This window comes from Spermophilus citellus, assembly GCF_964194105.1.
Source record: "Spermophilus citellus genome assembly, chromosome: 11".
Lineage (NCBI taxonomy): Eukaryota > Metazoa > Chordata > Mammalia > Rodentia > Sciuridae > Spermophilus > Spermophilus citellus.
In genome coordinates this window covers 104,377,556-104,397,693 of record NC_138192.1, presented here as the reverse complement: position 1 = coordinate 104,397,693, position 20,138 = coordinate 104,377,556, and the positions used below count along the sequence as shown (strand labels likewise).

The 20,138-nt window shown below is 38.4% G+C and overlaps 1 protein-coding gene across 29 annotated transcripts in view; it reads right to left on the bottom strand.

Annotated features, from left to right (window-relative positions):
- Positions 1 to 19,375, bottom strand: part of ABI2 (abl interactor 2) — a 117,506-nt gene extending 98,131 nt beyond the window's left edge. For 4 of the 29 annotated variants that reach the window (XM_081260511.1, XM_081260523.1, XM_081260527.1 and 1 more), the window contains exon 1: positions 18,773 to 19,342. In XM_081260511.1, the coding sequence (XP_081116637.1) occupies positions 18,773 to 18,889 (117 nt within the window). In that variant the 5' untranslated portion in view covers positions 18,890 to 19,342. Of the gene's footprint in view, positions 1 to 18,772 lie in introns of all 29 variants that reach the window. The other 25 variants (XM_081260516.1, XM_081260513.1, XM_081260522.1 and 22 more) reach the window with 20 other exon arrangements.
- Between the last annotated feature and the right edge of the window lie 763 nt (positions 19,376 to 20,138).

Genomic DNA, 20,138 nt, shown 5'->3' with positions numbered 1-20,138 from the left:
CCAAGAGGCTCAGGAGGCCGAGACAGGAGGATCAGGAGTTCAAAGCCAGCCTTGGCAAAAGCAAGGAACTAAGCCACCCAGTGAGACCTGTCTTTAAATAAAATACAAATAGGGCTGGGGATGAGGCTCCACAGTCCAATGCCCCTTAGTTCAATCCCTGGTCCCACCTCCCCCAAGAAAAATACAAGTGCCACATAATGCCATTCAATACCCATAAAGCTAGAATCTAGACAATGCAATATTGCCAAAGAAAAATTCAATGTTTTCACATTGTTCTGGCTACCACAAACTATACAGCTAGAGCAGAAATTGAACCTCTTATCCATTTCCCCTTCCAAATATCATGAGTGCCCACTTACATGCTCTTTAAGAAAACATTCTTTAAATACAGATAGAATGGGTAAAATTGGGGGTTCATAACCCACTTCAGTCTAATGTATGAAGTATGATATGTCAAGAGCTTTGTAATGTTGTGAACAACCAATAAAAAAAAATAAAAATAAATAAATACAGATAGAATAAAGGTGAAAGAATTTTAAAAAGACATGCTTCTATGATCTGAATGTTTATGGCCCCCAAAGTTCATTTGTTGAAATGCTAACCCTCAAAGTGATGATATTGGAATGTGGGGCCTTTTGAGAGCTGATTAGATCACAAGGACAGAGCACGCAAAAGGGATTAGTGCCTTCATAAAAGAAGCCCTGAACTGAGTGAGTTAGCACATTTCTCTAGTCACAACTACTCAGGAGACTAAAGCAGGAGGATCCCTGAGCCCAGGAGTTCAAGGCCAGCCTGAGCAATATATATAGCAAGACAGGAAGGAAGGAAAGGAGGGAGGGAGGGAGGGAGGAAGGAAGGAAGGAAAGGAGGGAGGGAGGGAGGGAGGGAGGAAAGGAGGGAGGGAGGGAGGGAGGGTGGGTCGGCTGGCCAGCCTTAGAAAGCTGTCTTGCCCCTTCCACCATGTGTGGACATAACTAAAAGACACCATCTATAAGGAATCAGGCCTCACAATATACCACTTTTCAATATCCAGTACTGAGAAATTTGTATTGCTTACAAACTTCCCAGTGTAAGTTATTTTGTTGTAGCAGCCAAACCAACTAACACACACACTAACACTAATCAAAAGAAAAAAGGAGTTATGCTAGTATCAAAAAGTGAATTTAAAATAAAAAATAAATAAAAACCAGGGATTTTAAAATGATTTCTAATGATAAAGGGGTCAATCCATAAAGAGATTATTACAAACCTAAATATTTATGCACAACAGGCTTTCAAAAGAGATAAATCAAACACCGAGAATTCCAAGAAACAGACAAATCCACAAGTACAAAGAAAACAATACCCTTTCAATAACTGGCAAAACAAATAAGACAGAAAATAAGCAAAAATATAATAGATTTGAACACACCATTAACCACCTTGGCCTAACTGACATTCGAAGAATATTCCACCCAAGAGCAGAATACATTCCTTTCAAGGGCACAAAATATTTACCAACTCAAGCCATATTATAAGCCATTAATAAAAAGGTCTTCAAAAAATGTAAAAGGATTCAAGTCAAACTATGTTTTCTAACTACCACAGAATTAGAAATCAACATTACCACCTACTGAAAATGCCTAAATAGTTGTAAATTACAAATAACTCACTACTCAAAATAATTAAAAGGGAAATGTATTCTGAAATGTATAAAAGTTAAAACACAACAAAATCTGTGGGATGCTATTAAAGACACACTTCAGAGGAAATTTTACAGTATTAAATGTCTACATGAGAAAGGAAGAAAGCCAAAGATTTCAGTTTTTACTTTAAAAATTTAAAAAAGACCTAGGCAAGATGGCACATGCCTATAATCCCAGCAACTCAGGAGGCTGAAGCAGGATGATTGCAAATTGGAGGCCAGCCTGGGAAACTTAGTGAGACCATCTCAAAATTTAAATTTTTTAAAAAGGTCTGGGAACGTAACCTAGTGATCAAACACCTCAAGTTTCAATCCCTAGTATCAGGAGGAAAAAGAAAGAAGAAAGTGTTGGAATTTCTTGCAATCAAGCAAGAAAAATTAAAATATCCAGATTGGGCCAAGGAAAATTTTAAAATTAAAACACCCAGATTGGAAAAGAGTAAACTGTTACTATTTACACATAACAATGATCCTCTATGAAACAATTCACATACACAAACATACACATATAGATGATAAAAGCCTAGAAACAACATAAATTTAATATCAATTTAAACTTCCTGTTTTCTCAAAAATCTCAGCATGCACATGTACACATGTTTACGTATGTTTCTGAATCTCAAGCTAAATGATTTAAATTCTTTTTGTGACCCTAGCCTGCTCTTCTAGATTTACAACAGAAGATTCTGAAGAAGAGGAATAATTAATTCCAGCACTATCTCCTAGCAAAAGATGTGACATCCCTTGTTGACTTCCCCTATTCAACATTATTTTGTAGGTTCTCATACTTCCTAACAATGTTATCTCCCTGCCTCTATTTAAAGTCTTGAATAGGTAAGTAGATAAGTCCAAATAACTCTTAGCAAGAAAAACAAAAGAAAAACAGTCCCATGTTATATTTAGTTCAGCCTCATTAATGCAAAACTTAACAAAGCCTCTTCATAGTAATACAAATGGTAACAAAACTAGACTGTTAGTTCATGCATAATTTACCACTGACTTTTCATTATAGAAAGATGCTTAATAAAATTTTTGAATGAACAGGAAGAAATAATAAAGTATATGGTATGAATCGGAAAATTGTTTTATCCCCCCCCAAAAAAAATTATTGTACACTAAACACAGCATTGAAGACAAAGCAAGCAGGAAATAAAAATAAATTCTCTCTTCAAAGAATTTTAGTTTAGCAGAATCAGAAGTTAGCTTGAGTTTACTTATTTTTTTTAGAATACGTATGTTTTAGTCAGCTTTTTCATTTCTGTGACCAAAAGACCTGACAAGAATAATTTTAAAGAAGGAAAAGTCTATTTCAGCTCATGGCTTTCAGAAGTTCAGTCTGTGGTGAGTCAAACTCCATAGCTCTGAGCAGAATATCATGATGGAAGGGCATGGTAGAGGAAAGCAACTGAGGACATAACAGAGAAGCAGAGAGCTCAGCTCACCTGGGACAAAATACAAAGGCAAGTCCCCAGAGACCTACCCCCTCTAGCCACACTTTATCTGCCAGTTAACACTTACTATGCAGTTAATCCATAACAGTAGAGTGATCAACTGATTAGGTTACAACTCTCATAATCTAATCATTTCATGTCTGAATGTTCTTGCATAATTTCACACATGAGCTTTTGGTGTACATCTCATATCTATGCCATAAAAAGGAATATCTCCCTTACTAATTTCCCAGGAAGTTATAGAACAACTCAGACATTTAATAAGTACCCACTATAGAATAAGACCTGCACTAAGTTAACAGTAACTGAACTAATGAATTAAATCTAAGGCATCAATCATGTGTGAAATATTAGTGTTAACTCTGTTGATTACATCTACATTAAATATGTACGAAAGGTATAACAACAATTGGGCTGGGGATGTGGCTCAAGCGGTAGCGCGCTCGCCTGGCATGCGTGCGGCCCGGGTTCGATCCTCAGCACCACATACCAACAAAGATGTTGTGTCCGCTGAGAACTAAAAAATAATAAATATTTAAAAAATTCTCTCTCTCTCTCTCTCTCTCTCTCTCTCTCTCTCTCTCTCTCTCTCTCTCTCTCTCTCCTCTCTCACTCTCTCTTTAAAAAAAAAAAAAAAGAAAGAAAGGTATAACAACTTTCATTTTCCTAGCATAAAATCTACAAACTATTCAAATTTGCAAAACTAAATTATTTCAGTGCTCAGACATTATCTACTGTTGACTAGAACAGAACTACAATTTTATCTGTTTAACAAATATTTATTGAGTGCCTATCTTGTGCGAGGCACACAGTTCTAGGTGCTGGAAATGAACAGACAAAAACCCTACCTTTACATGACAGAGGAGGGAAACAAAAAACTGAATAAGATACACTGTACATAAAGTGATAATATACAGAAAACGAAACCACAGAGAGAAAAGCCTAAGCAAGAAAGGGAGTGAAAAAGGGGCAAGAGTATAATTTTAGAGAGAGCCGGGGAGATATAAATGAACCGGTCATTCAACTATCTGCAGGTGCAATACTACCAGCAGAGAAGATGGCAAATGCAAAATAAAAAGGTCCTGAGGCAGAAGTATGTCTGGTATGGTCAAAAGCAGGAAGCTCAAGTGGCTGGAGTAGTTGAACAAAGGAGGATAAAGTAGTAACAACAGGATTCTGAGCACAGTGGCACATGCCTATACTCCCAGGATACTGAGGCAGAAGGACAGCAAGTTCAAAGGCCAATCTTTTATTTGGACCCCTTTCCAAATAAAAAATAAAAAGGTCTGGGGATGTGGCTTGGTAGTAAAGAGCTTCTGGGTTCAACTGCGAGTACCAAAGGGGTGGGGGGGAAGTACCAGGAGCAGTATAGCAGGAGATAAGATCAAGGCTAGAAGCCAGATCATTTGTGGCTTGCAGGCAATTTGGGACTATTTTATTAGCTTTACTGAGAAGTAAAGGACAAATAAAAATTAAATATATTTAAAGTATTACATGATTTTAAAGTACATCAACATTGGGCTGGGTCTGTAGCTCAGTGGTAGAGCACTCACCTAGCATGTATGAGTTCCTGAGTTCAATCCCCAACGACAACAAAAATGGATATCAATATGATTTGATATGTAGACTATAAATGACTATCACATTTCAACTATTAACACATCCATCACCTCACATAGTTACCTTTGGAGTTGAGGGGTAAGCAGAAATCTACTAAAGATATACTCTCTTATAGCCAATTTAAAATACTTGTTATAAATTTTAGTCCTGTAGTCATGATGCAGTACATTAGATCCCCAGGACTGATTCATCTGACAATTAAGTTTGTGTCCTTTGACCAACATCACCCCCCACCAGCCTCTGGCAACCACCATTCTACTCTCAGTTTCTATGAGTTTTGAATTTTTTTAATTCCACATACAAGTGAAACCATACAATACTGTCTTTCTGTGTCTCACTTATTTTCCTTAGAAAAATGCTCTCCAGGTTCACATGCATTGTTCCAAACAATAGAGTTTCCTTTTTTCATGGTTGAATAACATTCCTTTGCATACATTTATACATTTTCTTTATTCACCCATTAATGGACACATATCTTGGCTACTGCAAATAATGCAGATATCTTGGAAATATCCATTTACCACATATACACCAAAAGTAGGACATATATCCAGAAGTGGGACTGCTGAATCATACGGTTGTCTTATATTTGATTTTTTTTTGGGGGGGGGGGGTAAAGGGCTGTATCAACCCATTCCCTCCATATACAAGGATTCCCTGTTCTCCATATCTTGCCAACATTTATCTCACCTTTCTGATTACAAACCTGAGAGCATGGTTAGTATCTCATTGTAGTTTCAACTTACATTTCCCTGTTTAGTCATGTCGAGCACCTTTTCACATTTTTCCATTTACATGTCTTCTTTGGAAAAATTTTTGGGGTCCTTCTCCCATTTTTAAATTAGGTTGTTTTGTTTGCTATTGAGTTATATGAGTTCTTTATATAACATGAATACAAACCAACCCTTTATGAGACACACAGTGTGCAAATATTTTCTTGCATTTCACAAGTTGCCTAGTTTGATGTGTTTATTCTTGCTTCTGTTACCCATGCTTTTGGTGTCATATTCCAAAAAAATATTGCCAAGACTAATGTTGGAGCTTTTTCCCTGTTTTCTTCTAAGAATTTTACAATTTCAGTTCTTACATTTAATGAAGACTTTTATCCACTTCAAGTTATTTTTTGTGTTTGATATAAGAGTTCAATTTCATTATTTTGCTTGTGGACATAGTTTTTCCAACATCATTCATTGAAGAAACTATCCTTTCCCCATTGTCCATTCCCCATTGTATACCAAAAATTAGTTGACTCTATACATGCGGTTGTGTTTCTGGGCTCTCCACTGTATTCCATTGATCTATGTCTGGTGTCTTAGTGTCGTTTTTGTTTTGCTTTGTTTAGATGGGGTTCACTAAATTGCCCAGGCTGACCTTGAACTCATGATCCTCCTGCCTCAGTCTCGAAACTAGCAACTGGCTTCTATGTCTGTTTATATGCCAGCAGCATACTGTTTTGATTATTACAGCTTTGTAATATAATTTGAAATCAGGATGCATGATGCCTCCAATTTCGTTCTTCTTACTCAAGACAGATTTGGCTATTGAGTCTTTTGTGATTTCATACAAATTTTAAGATTTTCTTTTTGTGAAAAATGCCATTAGAGTTTTGATAATGATTACACTGAACTTATAGATAGCTTCAGGAAGTATTGACATTTAAACAACACTATTAACTTTTCTAATTCATGAACATATGCTCTTTCCATTTATTGAATCTTCTTCAATTACTTTCATATATGCCTTATGGTTTTTAGTGTACAGATATTTCATTCCTTAGTTAAATGTAATCCTAAGTATTTTATTCTTTTTGATGCTATTATGAATAGGACTTCTTTCTTAATTTCTTTTTTAGATAGCTGTTATTTATTTTTTGAAAAAACATTTGTTTTTTAGTTTAGGTGGACCAATACCTTTATTTTATTTTTATGTGGTGCTGAGGATGGAACCCAATGCCTCATGCATGCTAGGCAAGCACTCTACCTCTGAGCCACAACCCCAGCCCTTGGTAGCTATTATTAATATATGGAAATGCAATTGATTTTTATATATTGATTTGTATTCTATAACTTTACTGAGTTCATTTATTAATTCTAACAGTTTTTTAGTAAATTAGGGTTTTCTATATACCATATCATGTTTTCTGTCACCAACACCATAAAAAAGTAAATAAATAAGAAAATTTAAATACATACTACAAAGACAATTTAATTTCTCCCTTTCAAGTATAGATGCCTTTCATTCCTTTTTCTTTTCTAATTGACCTGATTAGGACTTCCAATACTTTGCAGCACTATGTTAAATTAAAACTAGTTTCTGATCTTATTTCAGATTTTCATGACTGAGTTACAATGTTAGCTGTGGGGTTGTCATATATAATCAGTGAAACATCACTTACCTCTATTAGAATAGCTAAAATAAAAAAACCAACAAAACCAAATGCTGAAAAAGATGCAGAATAACTGGAACTTTGCTAATGGGAATGCAAAATGCTATCATCATTTTGGAAAAGAGTTTGTCAGTTACTATAAAGTAAAACATGTATTAAACCATGTGATTCAATAATCGTACTGCTAGGGATATTTATTGTCCAAAAGTAAAGGGAAAGCAAAATGTATCAGATGCTCCGAAGCCCTTGTTAGATTCAGAAAAGATACTACTTACAGGGACAGCTGGGTAAGTAGCAAAAGATTCAGCCCATGAAAATCAACACCTAAACAAAAGGAACCAGATGACTGCAACATGAGTGACACAATATTCTGTGGCTGTGTATGGCCTGCACCTCTGCCCTAAGAATGCAGAAGAAAGCTTCACTCTACCAGAACTAGAATGTGAAGAAATGTGTCATGGCAGTCTGGTAGACTAAAAAATGAGTGAGAAAAAAGTAGCAGCTCCTCACAAACCTCTCCTAATCACTTACTACAGAAATCTATCAATTGATGAATGGATAAACAAACTGTGATTCTTCCATACAATGGAATATTGCTTAGCAATGAAAAGGAATAAACTACTTACACAATATAATAGCATTAGTGTTTTGTTTGGTTTTTGTTTTCTAAATACTTATTTTTTAATTATAGGTGGACACAATATATTTTATTTTATGTGGTGCTGAGGACCAAACCCAGTGCCTCACGCATGCTAGGTGAGTACTCTACCTCTGAGCCACAACCCCAGCTCGCATTAGTGTTTTGTTTATTTTCTTTTTTGGTGGTAGTACAGGGGAATCAAATCCCAAGGCCTCACACATGCTAATAAGCAAGAGCTCTACCACTGAACTACATCCCCAGCCTCTACATGATTTCTAAACGCATTATGTTAAGTTAAAGAAATCAAACACAAAAGGCTACTTACTTTATAATTCCATTTAGATGGCATTCTGGAAAAGGCAAAAACTACAGGGACATAAAACGTAGTGTTTACCAAAGGCTGAGAGTAAAGGGAAGGGACTGACCACAAAAAGTACAAAAAAACTTTCATTAACAATGTTTAAATGACTGCATAAGTTTATCAAAATTTACATACCTTACACCTAATAAAGACAAATTGTACTATATGTGTATTAAACCTCAATATATCTGACCTTAAAATTTAAATGAGAGGAGCAGGGAATATAATTCAGTAGCAGGGCACTCGCCTATTATCCACAAGTCCCAGAGTTCAAACCCCAGCAACACCAAAAAAAAAAAAAAGCTGTAAATGATGCAAGGCAAAGTTGTTTTGTCACCCAAATTTTCTGCCTCAAAGTACATTTGCTTAAAAATAAAAATTATAACTATTTTTCCTGCAAAGTAATGACTACATTGTAAGTAATATTTACGGAATATAAAGTCACTCAAAATATCTAATAAAAAAAACTTGCAAGACCAATTTGCAGGTAATTCTGTTCCACCCACAAATAATCAGTACATAAATTTTAGTATATTCAGGTATGTATTTCTGACATTGAGCAACTACTTAATGAGTGTCTAGGAACAATATCATGCAGCTTAATGGGAGGATATAAAAATGTTCAGGATATGACACTACCATCTAGAAGCTTTATACATGCAAGAAAATAACGACATAAAAGTTTGAAACAGAATGTATTGTTCCACATGCTACTTTTTGAGTTCAATCTACTAACCAGTCCCATAAAAAAATTAGTCATAAACCTATTAAACATCCACAAATAGCCTAATTTTCAGGTTATTTCCCTTCATCCATCAAAATATTACAATTACTTACTGCATAGCATACTGTTAAATTTCCTACATTTTAAAAGAAAAAGAAGGGGTTGGGGATATTGCTCAGTAGGTAGAGTTGCCTCACATGCACAAGGCCCTGGGTTCAATCCCCAGCACCTCAAAAAAAAAAAAAAGAAAGAAAGAAAGAAAGAAAGAAAGAAAGAAAGAAAGAAAGAAAGAAAGAAAAAGACAAAAAGACCTCATGCTCAAAAAATATCTGCACTACTTTAAGGATGGCCTTAGCCCTTAGCCTAAGCAACTACATTCTAAAACTCCATTTTAAAATTAACCTGCAGTCTCACCGGACAAGCCTACAGAGCTCTTCAATATGTCATCAAGCATAGCCTAATAAAAGCAAGTCACTTTCCACAATCCTGGTAAAAGTCAGGGTAAAGTCACATATCATTTGTCATAACCCTGATAAGAATCAAAAGTGTGATAACAGGACGGAAATCACCAAAACATATGTCCTGACTCCAAATGCAAGATGTCACTAAGAAACCTGGTAAAAGCTGATAGGGAACCAAAGGGCGAGCAGAAGCTCCCAAAATTTAGTATGAAAAATAAAGCAAATGAACAGACATTCAGGCCAGCTGACACTGATGCACCCAAGCCTAAGAGCCTGATGAGGACCTAGACTGACATCCAACTCTTCTCATCATCTGTCTGATCCTCTGCATCATCCTCACAGCTCTCAAACTCTACAGCAGCCTCTTGACTCTGGTGAAAACGGTGACATTCCCTTACCGTCTCCAAAGCCAGTCACCAACTCTCCTCCAGAAGTCTCTATGGGTTCCTGACCTGATCACTGCAGTCTGAAGTATGCATCTGCTGGAATTAAGATCTAAGACATAAGGCTTTAAATCTAGCACTTAAGCTTAGCATGCAGAGGAATGTCTGTTAATAGGTCTCTCACGATTAAGTGTGTTTGCAGTGCTTAGAATTAACTTAGAACTGTTTACTTTGAACTGATTATGTCTATTGCAATGCCCAACATTAAGAACTCATTTCCTTGTTTAAGAACCTATAGAGTGAAATGTATTGAGTGATTTTGAGTGAATAAAGCATTAAAAAGGGCATAGCACTGGGGCTGGGGTTGTGGCTCAGTGGTAGAGCACTCGCCTAGCACATGCGAGGCATTGGGTTCGATCCTCAGCATCACATACAATAAATAAATAAAATAAAGGTATTGTGTCCAACTACAACTAAAAAAATATTTTAAAAATAAAAAAAAATAAAAGGGCATAGCGCATGGACATTCTTTATCTCTCCCCTTGACTGCAGATGTCCCACCGCAACAACTACAAATTCTAGACAGAAATAAATCAATTTTGTTTATAAATTATTCTCTGGAGGAAGAAAGAAGACCTTGAATAAAACTGATGTATCAGACATTCTTGCTGAGAGCCATAGCCCAATCTGGCATTTTTGCCAGAACAGAGTGGTTGAGAGGTGATGCCAGCAAGCCTTTGAGATGATAACGGTTATGTTAAGCTGTGTATTCAATTGCATATTAGACCCCTGCTGTCCGCCTAGGCCTGCTACTTTGGAGTTCTCCTGCTACTCTGGAGTTCTCCAGGGGATTCCCTGAGAGTTCCCATTGGTTGGGGAAGTGCAGGAGGAGGGATTTTCTGGAGTAGGGATTTCCAGTTGGTGTGTGGTGTGTCCCAGGGGAAGGCCGCATGCTTGGCATTCCCTTCACAGGAGTTCGGATAATAAAGGAGTTCCTGTTTTGAACCTACAAGGCTATGTGGTGGCTTGGTTATTTTGTGCCTAGCCAGACTGCGGCACACTCACACATTAATCATAACACCATAAAAAAAAGTAAATGCAAAGTTTATGAATTGTTGGGTACAGAGGCAAGTTTGTACCAAGCTCTTCAAGGAAGGATGAAATGAGGTAAGAATCCCCGAATCAGTAAAAATTCTGAGGCCACTTAAGTACCTTGAACAAAAAGATGTAAGAATTTCTCTTATATGTGGAAGCTAGAGAGGAAAAAGTAAAAGAAAGGTGGTTGGGGGTGGGGTGGGGAGGAGATAAGGGAAACTCATGAAAATCAAAATAGACCAGAGCAAAGAAAAGGGACCAGGGGAAAGGAGGAGAGAAGGGAAAGAGAGAAAACTGGGGAAATGATACTGTCCAAATTATGCTATTATATTGTGTGCACGTATGAGTATGTAAAAACAAGTCCCACTATGATGTACAACTATAAAGCATCAATAAAAATACGGAAGAAAAAAGTATAAGGAAGTGCACAAATGGCAAAACTTCAAAACAAATAAGAGGCTCAAGAGTGCAACTTAGCCTGTTTCTGCAATCTTGTCAAAGGCACTGAAAACCCATTCACCCAGTGTTTCTGCTAGGGTGTCAGGACTACTTTCTTAGAGGATGATAAATCTTGACTAATTCTGCATAAGCTAAGTCACCTCAACCTAGGAGAATTCTTTTCTCCCCTAATTTAGTCTGGTGTCCACTTGTTCAGTTCGCTGTGGTAAAAGACAAAAATCATGGGGAAGGATAGAAATATCAGTCCTCAAATTTCTACTATCAAATTTATTCCTTTCTTCCTCATTCTTGAGGACTTTTAAGATTCCTCAATTTGTGAAAACAAACAGAATTCAACTCATAAATAAAATACAACCTGGTTTCTGTATACTATGACATCCATTAAAAAAAAAAAAAAGGTCAAGCCCAGCATTATTAAATGTTTCTTTTTTTTAATATTTATTTTTTAGTTTTTGGCGGACACAACATCTTTGTTTGTATGTGGTGCTGAGGGTCGAACCCGGCCGCACGCATGCCAGGCGAGCGCGCTACCGCTTGAGCCATATCCCCAGCCCTTAAATATTTCTTTAAAAAAAAAAAAGTTTATTTTCAAAGGTGTAAGAGGTAATAAGGTAGACTAGGAAACCATTTCTATAAAAACAAACAAAAAGGCACTAGTGTTTTTATCAAAAAGATAAAGCACACCTGTGAAAAAAAGATAAGGCTACTTGGGAAGCTAAGGCAAGAGGCCATCCTGAACAACGTAAGGAGACACTGTCTCAAAATAAAAATTTAAAGCTGGGCACAGTGGTGCCCGCCTATAATCCCAGTGGCTCAGGAGGCTGGGACAGGAGTATAGCGAGTTCAAAGTCAGCCTCAGCAAAAGCAAGGCACTAAGCAACTCAGTGAGACCCCGTCTTTAAATAAAATATAAGAGTCTGGGGATGTGGCTCAAGCGTTAGCGCGCTCCCCTGGCATGCATGCGGCCGGGGTTCGATCCTCAGCACCACATACAAACAAAGATGTTGTGTCCGCCGAAAATAATAATAAATATTAAAACTCCCTCCCTCCCACCCCTCCTCTCTCAAAAAAAATAAAATAATTAATACAAAAAAACAGGGCTGGGGATGTGGCTCAGTGGTTGAGTGCCCCTGAGCTCAATCCTCCGTACCAAAATACATATATAAAATAAAAATTTTAAAAGGGATGGGGATATAGCTGAGTGCACAAGGCCCTTCGTTCAATCCCCAGAATCACCAAAAAAAAAAAAAAAAAAAAAAAGAAAAGAAAGAAAAGAAACATTAAAGCTTAAATACCAAATGTATATTCAAGATGATTTGGGCAATTTTTAATTTCTTCCTTAATATCTATTTGTGTTTTCTAATAATTTTCCAACAGTGTACAAGTATTCTAATTATTTTTATTAAATAAAAAATTTAAATCTTTTCTTGGTAGTTCTAGGGACTGAATCAAGGTCCTTGGACATGTTAAGCAACCACTCAACCACTAACCTATATCCCTAACCCTGCCGGGCCTTTTTATTTTGAGACAGGGTTTCACTAAATTGCTGAGACTGGTCTCAAATTTAGGAGACCTCCTAAAATAGCTGGGATTATAGGCATGCATTAAACTTAGAAGACCTCCTGAAATAGCTGGGATTATAGGCATGCGTTATTACACTTGCAAAAAATTTAAATCTTCCTTCCTTCCTTCCTTCCTTCCTCCCTCCTTCCTTCCTTCCTTCCTTCATTTATTTATTTATTGGTAACAGGGATTGAACTCAGGGGCGCTCAATCACTGAGCCACATCCCCATTCTTATTTTGTATTTTATTTAGAGACAGGGTCTGAGTTGCTTAGCACCTCACTTTTGCTGAGGCTGACTTTGAACTCTCCATCCTCCTGCCTCAGCCTCCTGAACAGCTGGGATTACAGGTGTGTGCCACCGCCCCCGGCTACAAAACTTAAATCTTTATATCATTTTATACTTTTTATCACATTGATAATAAGCTATTATCCCTTTATAAACTTTTCATGATGTTTCCAATTAATTCTGGGAGTATCCATGTTGATTAAAAAAAAGTTACTACTAATATTGTCTATTGTTCAAAAGTATTTCAGATAAAATTTAAGGTAAATTTTTAATTTTTGTTCTTAGTTAATTCATGTTATGGGTGATTCTGCTCTTAAACAAGAGACAATGGGATTTTACTATGTATCTACATGAACTATTCACAAGAAGAACTTTTTCTGTCCTTTTTTTCTTTCTTTCTTTCTTTCCTTTTTTTTTTTTTTTTTTTTTTTTTTTGTCAGTAATAAGGGCCTCACATGTGCTAGGGGAGCGCTAAGCTATATCCCTAGGCTCAGCAATTTCTTTTATCTAAAAAAAAGAAAAGAAAACATGTAAATGTGAACAAGTTGGTTTTTTCAGATTTACTTTAGCAAAGTTAAAATAAATTTAATTAAAATATTCAAGTGATAAAATCCTAAAAATGTACATTCCAAGTTAATCAAAATTGTTTTCATTCCTGCAGTTTCTAAAAGAATGGGGACATTCAATGTTTATAGTAATAAATGAAGAAAAGAAATACACATCTTAAATATATCTCAAATTTTACACTAAATAAAAATCCATTACCAATAAAAAAAATAAAATTAAAAAAAAAATCCACACTTAGAATAATCTTATTTATGTCATTTTTTAAATATTTCTAGGCATAGTACCAGTTACCTGACACTGCATAAAAATGCTTATTACAGCAGACACAGTGGCATATGCCTATAATACTAGCAACTCGGGAGGCTGAAAAGGAGCCAGCCTCAGGAACTTACTGAGGTCCTAAGCAACTCAGCAAGACCCCATAAAAAATAAAAAGGGTTGGGGATGTGGCTCAGTAGTTAAGACTCCCTGGATCCAATCCTTGGTACCAAAAAAAAAAAAAAATTCATTACATAGGATAATGAGAGTTCTCTTTTTTCTGCTTCATAGGCAAAAAAATAAAAAAAAATAAATTCAGTACAATAAAATGAGTGTTAATTTAGTTTAACCCAAGACAGTGGCTAAAACCACTGACTTCAGACCATAATAAAGCTAAATATATCATTTGCTCCCTGATCCTAGTCAACTAACTTCATCTATTGCAGGATGACAGCATCAAAACCACTGCTCACCAGTTCTTTAGTCACAAAGAAAAGCAAGCCAAATGTACAGCTGGATCAGCACAAATTCACTATTACCATGTTCTATTTATCAATTTTACTACAAACAAATTATGTAAGAGCTATCATCCTGAGAGAGGACAAAAAAAATACCCACTGGATCCTAAAACAGATAATAATCTAAGAAAGGAAAAGTATGAAATCTAGCCAGTTATGGAGGCCCATACTTATAATCCCAGCAACTCGGGATGCTAAGGCACACACACACACACACACACACACACACACATGCTGAGGATGGAGGTCAGTGGCAGAATGCCCCCGAGTTCAATCTCTAGTACCTAAAATAAATTAATAAAGCAAAAAAAGTCTGTTTCAGATGCTAAATTGAAGAAATAATGTAAAACTAAACACTATTTTATTAAGTCAAACTGTTACAGTTTAGATGTGAGGTGTCCCCCAAAAGCTCACATTTGAGACAATGCAAGATGGTTCTGAGGAGAAATGATTGGTTTGTAAGAGTCTTAACCCAAACAGTGATTTTTATCCTAGGATAGGAATTAACTGAGTGGTAACTGAAGTGGTAGTGTGTGGCTAGAGGAGGTGGGAATTAGGGTGTGGCTTTGATGTATATATTTGTATCTGGAAAGTAGAGTCTCTCTGCTTCTTGATCACCATGATGTAAGCTGCTTCCCTCTGTCACACACTCTGCCATGATATTCATCTCCTAAGAAATGAAGCCAGGCAGTATTCTATGGACTAAGATCTCTGAAACTGTGATCCTCAAATAAACTTTTCCTCCTCTATAGTTGTTCTGATCAGATCCTTTAGTCATAGCAGCAAAAAAGCTGACTAAAACACCAACATATATTGGGCTAGGGATGTAGTTCACCAGTAAAGTGCATGCAAAGCATGTGCAAAGGCCCAGTACCAAAATAAAAAATAAATAAAATACCAACACACTAAATTTTGACTCCAATTGCTAGAAACTGGTGGCAGTAACACTCTTCTTTTTTTTTCTTTTTTTTCTTTTTTTTTAATTGGTTGTTCACAACATTACAAAGCTCTTGACATATCATATTTCATACATTAGATTGAAGTGGGTTATGAACCCCCAATTTTACCCCAAATGCAGATTGCAGAATCACGTCGGTTACACATCCACAATTTTACATAATGCCCTATTAGTAATTGTTGTATTCTGCTACCTTTCCTATCCCCTACTATCCCCCCTCCCCTCCCCTCCCATCTTCTCTCTCTACCCCATCTACTATAATTCATTTCTCTCCTTGTTTATTTTCCCATTCCCCTCACAACCTCTTATATGTAATTTTGTATAGCAATGAGGTTCTCCCTTCATTTCCATGCAATTTCCCTTTTCTCTCCCTTTCCCTCCCATCTCATGTCTCCGTTTAATGTTAATCTTTTCTTCTTGCTCTTCCTCCCTGCTCTGTTCATAGTTGCTCTCATTATATCAAAGAAGACATTTGGTATTTGTTTTTTAGGGATTGGCTAGCTTCACTAAGCATAATCTGCTCTAGTGCCATCCATTTCCCTGCAAATTCTATGATTTTGTCATTTTTTATTGCTGCATAGTACTCCATTGTGTATAGATGCCACATTTTTTTTTTATCCATTCATCTATTGAAGGGCATCTGGGTTGGTTCCACAGTCTAGCTATAGTGAATTGTGCTGCTATGAACATCGATGTGGCAGTATCCCTGTATCCCTGTAGCATGCTCTTTTAAGGTCTTCAGGGAAAGAGAGAGTGAGAGAGAAGAGAGAGTGTGAGAGAGAGAGAATTTTTAATATTTATTTATTTTTTTAGTTCTCGGCGGACACAACATCTTTGTTGGTATGTGGTGCTAAGGATCAAACCCGGACCGCACGCATGCCAGGCAAGCGCGTTACTGCTTGAGCCACATCCCCAGCCCCAACACTCTTCTTTTTGAGGGGAAAATAAATGTATAAAATACCAGAAAAACAACTGTTGATCCCTTTAGCCTCTCAGTTTTATCAACCCAAGTACTTTTACCTTCATGTAAAATCTAAGTTCACGTAATTCATCTAAAATGAACTAACCCTCCTAATTATAATAAAATGTATCTTGAAGGCAGATAGATCTGTTTCTTTTTTATTATTTATTGGTAACAACTACAATCCAATCACTTTTCCACCCCCAATTTTTCTTCTGACCCACAACTTTTTCCCATAATAAGCTGCATAAGGCAATGGAATTAAGCGCTTTAGTCCTTCTGGTTTTGCCTCTTCCAGAGACCATGAATTCCCTGAGGATAGAACAGCTGCCCAGAGTCTTCCTTCCCACCCATAGTACACTACAGAGTATATATTAACCACACCTGCATTGCCCCTCAGATTGCACCACAAATTGGTTCTAAGACCCCCCACAAATACCAACATCTTTGGAAACTCAAGTCCCTTGTATAAAATGGCATAATATGTACAAGTAACCTACCACACATTCTCCTACATACTTTGTATCACTCTAGATTACTTATCTAATACAATGTAAAAAGCTATGTGAATAGTTGTTATACTGTATCACTGAGGGAATAAAGATAAGAAAAGGCCTTACTTGTTTACTAGAGACAATTTTTTCTTCACATATTTTCCATCACATTTGACTGAATTCACCAACCCTCTGATGGGGAGCGCTGACTGTATATGGTATTAATCTGCTCACAGATCAGCCTTTCCTACTAACTACACTAATAAAACCTTGAAGACACTAAATGTGTACCATCAACCCTTGACACAACTATGTGACATAAAGACTTCCAACTACATTTAGTGAAAAATTGAGCAAATGAACCTTTGAATCTTTCCTATACCACTCAGTATTAGCAAAACACTCTACAAATATGGACATTTGTTTTTTTTTTTTTGTTTTTTGTTTTTTTTTTTTTTTTGTATGAGGCTTTGACCCAAGACACATTCTTTTCCTATTGGACATACTTTCAACTGCTTTGGAGGGAAAGGGTTGGATTATGTCTACTTCATTCTAGAATACAAATATTCCCTACAAGATAATACAGAGTTCAGTACATGTTTAATTAATAAGTAAAATCTCATTTTGATTAAACATGTGGTCCTCATAAAAGCCATGAACCTATAAACTGTAACACCTATTTTTTTCTATTTATACTAAGATTTAGGAATGCTTTGTAATATAGAGAATGTTAACAAGGATGCCTGCAGAAATGAGAATGAGAGCATGGGGGGGAGGGGGCTATGAAGAAACAGTTTAACATACTGCTTCCATCTCCACCTTTATCCCTAGAGAATTTAAATGGGAAAGAAAAAAATGGAAACAGAATCTGTAAGTCAGACTAAGCCATAAGGAAAACAAATGATTTGCAAAATTGTGCGTAGTAAACTACTATTCTTTCAAATAATTTATAAGGAAGGATTTTTTTTATCTACAAAATCTTTTGCTTCATCCAAGACCAGCTGGATCTCATCTCACCAATATTCTCCGCCTACACACACACACACACACACACACACACACACACACACACACGCTACTGCTGACTCCCAGTGCCAAACCAACCATGGGGGGAATTAAGCCATGAGGTTCATTTTTCTCTATATAAAATGTGTGTGTGTGTGTGTGTGTGTGTGTGTGTGTGTGTGTCACAGTTCTTTTTTTTTCCCACAAGAAAATTATCTATTCTAATGGGACGGGGGAAGGGACAGCTCATTATGTAGCTTCCCGTTCCCCATAGGGAGAGAAATGAAATTAACTTCCATCAAGAGACAATTGCTCTTCTACCTTAACTACCTTAAAAAAAAAAAAAAAAAAAAAAGATGAGGCACTTCACTTTACAGTAACAGCCCCTTAAATATCCTCCAGAATTTCGGGGCGGGGGAGCAACTCCTCAGTGTACCTAGCTCGCTCTCGCGCTCTCTCTCTCTCTCTCTCTCTCTCTCTCTCTCTCTCTCTCACACACACACACACACACACACACCCCATAACCACCATCTAAGTAGGATTCCGTTAGATAGAAAATGCCTCTCCGCCTCCTCTGCCACCCCGAACATTGACAGGCCAGGAGTGCGGGGGCAGCCGAGGGCAGAAGCAGCGAAGAGGCGGGACGCGACGCACACCGCACCGAGAACCGGCTCACCGATTTTTTAGAGGTTTTAAAGATAGAATTTCCTGCGGTCAGAGCCTTCCACCCATTCACCAGCCGCAGCCCTCACCCTGCTCCCTGCCCCCCACCGGGCTCGGTCCGGCCGAGTCCCCGCGGCGGCCTCGGCCCCGCGCGCCCTCCCTGGCTCTCGGGTCCCCCACGCGCCCCTCACCGTCCCCAGACCCGACGCGCCCAAGCCGGGGAATGCATCGCACCTGGATGTAGTTGTTCTCGCAGTAGTCGGCCACCCGTTCCAGATTCGTGTAACTGTCGAAGAGGGCCCGGCGGCCCCCCGGGATTTCCTCTTCCAGCAGCATCTGCAGCTCCGCCATCTTCACATCCTCCTCCTCCTCCTCCTCCTCATACAGCCCGCAGAGGTAGCTGCGGCGGCAGGGAAACCCAAGACTGGGAGAGGAGGAGCAGCGGCAACAGCGGCTGTAACTCCGGAGGAGCAAGAAACACCCCCAGCGCGCGACAGGGGAGGGGGCGGTGGGGACGGAGGCGGGGCGCGAGCCGACGGACTGTGAGGACGGTCACCGCAGCGACGGACGGATGGGCGCGCGCACGCGCGCTCCCCTCCCTCCGCCTCTGAGCGCCCGAAAAAGATTCCCACCCTCGCCCTCCCGCCGCCCCTCCCCCACTTCCGGCGTCTCCTAGCGACGGCGGGGCGGGGGCCGGGATGCGCCCGGGAGCCGGGCTCGCGGTTAACCCTTCGGCCCCGCTCAGGTTGCGCGGCTCGGGAAGTCCCCCAGCGGCCTTTGTTACATTGGCGGGAACGCGCCTCCCTTCTCCTTGGCTCCCTGCCCGCGCTCTCCTCACCAGCGTTGGAACCCGAGAGGGGGTCAACGCCCCGAGCGACCCCTCGAGGCCTCTCTGCGTTCCCGTCTGGAGGCCCTAGGAAAACATCCCCGATATTTGAGTCCAACCTCAGTAAAGGATCACACCTCATCAGAAGGAGCACTTAGTTAACTTCCCTGCAGCTTGAAGCACCACCTATATTCCCATTCATCTTGGACCTCATCCCCTTCGTTACAGAGTAAATTGCAGTTTCCTAATCCCAAACACACTACTCCCGCACTTGCACTCATTTACCCACTAAAGCTTTTTCCCCCTGCCCGGTTGCCTGTCTCCTAGGCCGGGTTTTTTTGTGCTTGTCCTCGCTGTGTGCCTTTTCTCACTGATAGCCTTTGCTGTTATTTCTCTGATTCTGTCAACCTCACTCTTTCGTAGAATCAGTAAATTTTGAAAACATTTTTGCTGCTGCGAATTTTCTTTTTTCACAGAGTTGTTATATGGATAAAATAAATACACCTTGTCAGATGTTTAAGTACGTTGAGAACGTTAAGTCAAGGTAGGGTTGATAACTCTGATTCTGAAGCGGTATTAGCTGTTTTTATTCCCAGGTTATTACATCTTTTTTTCCTTAATCTGACTACTCCCCGTACAGTATAATCTTGAAAAACAAAAACTCCTGAAAACTGCTGAGATAATGGAGCTATGATCTTTACTTGTATTGTAAGGAGTCCAGGGCTGTATTATCTTAGACAGTGGTTTACAACAGGATCCATTGTTTTAACCTCT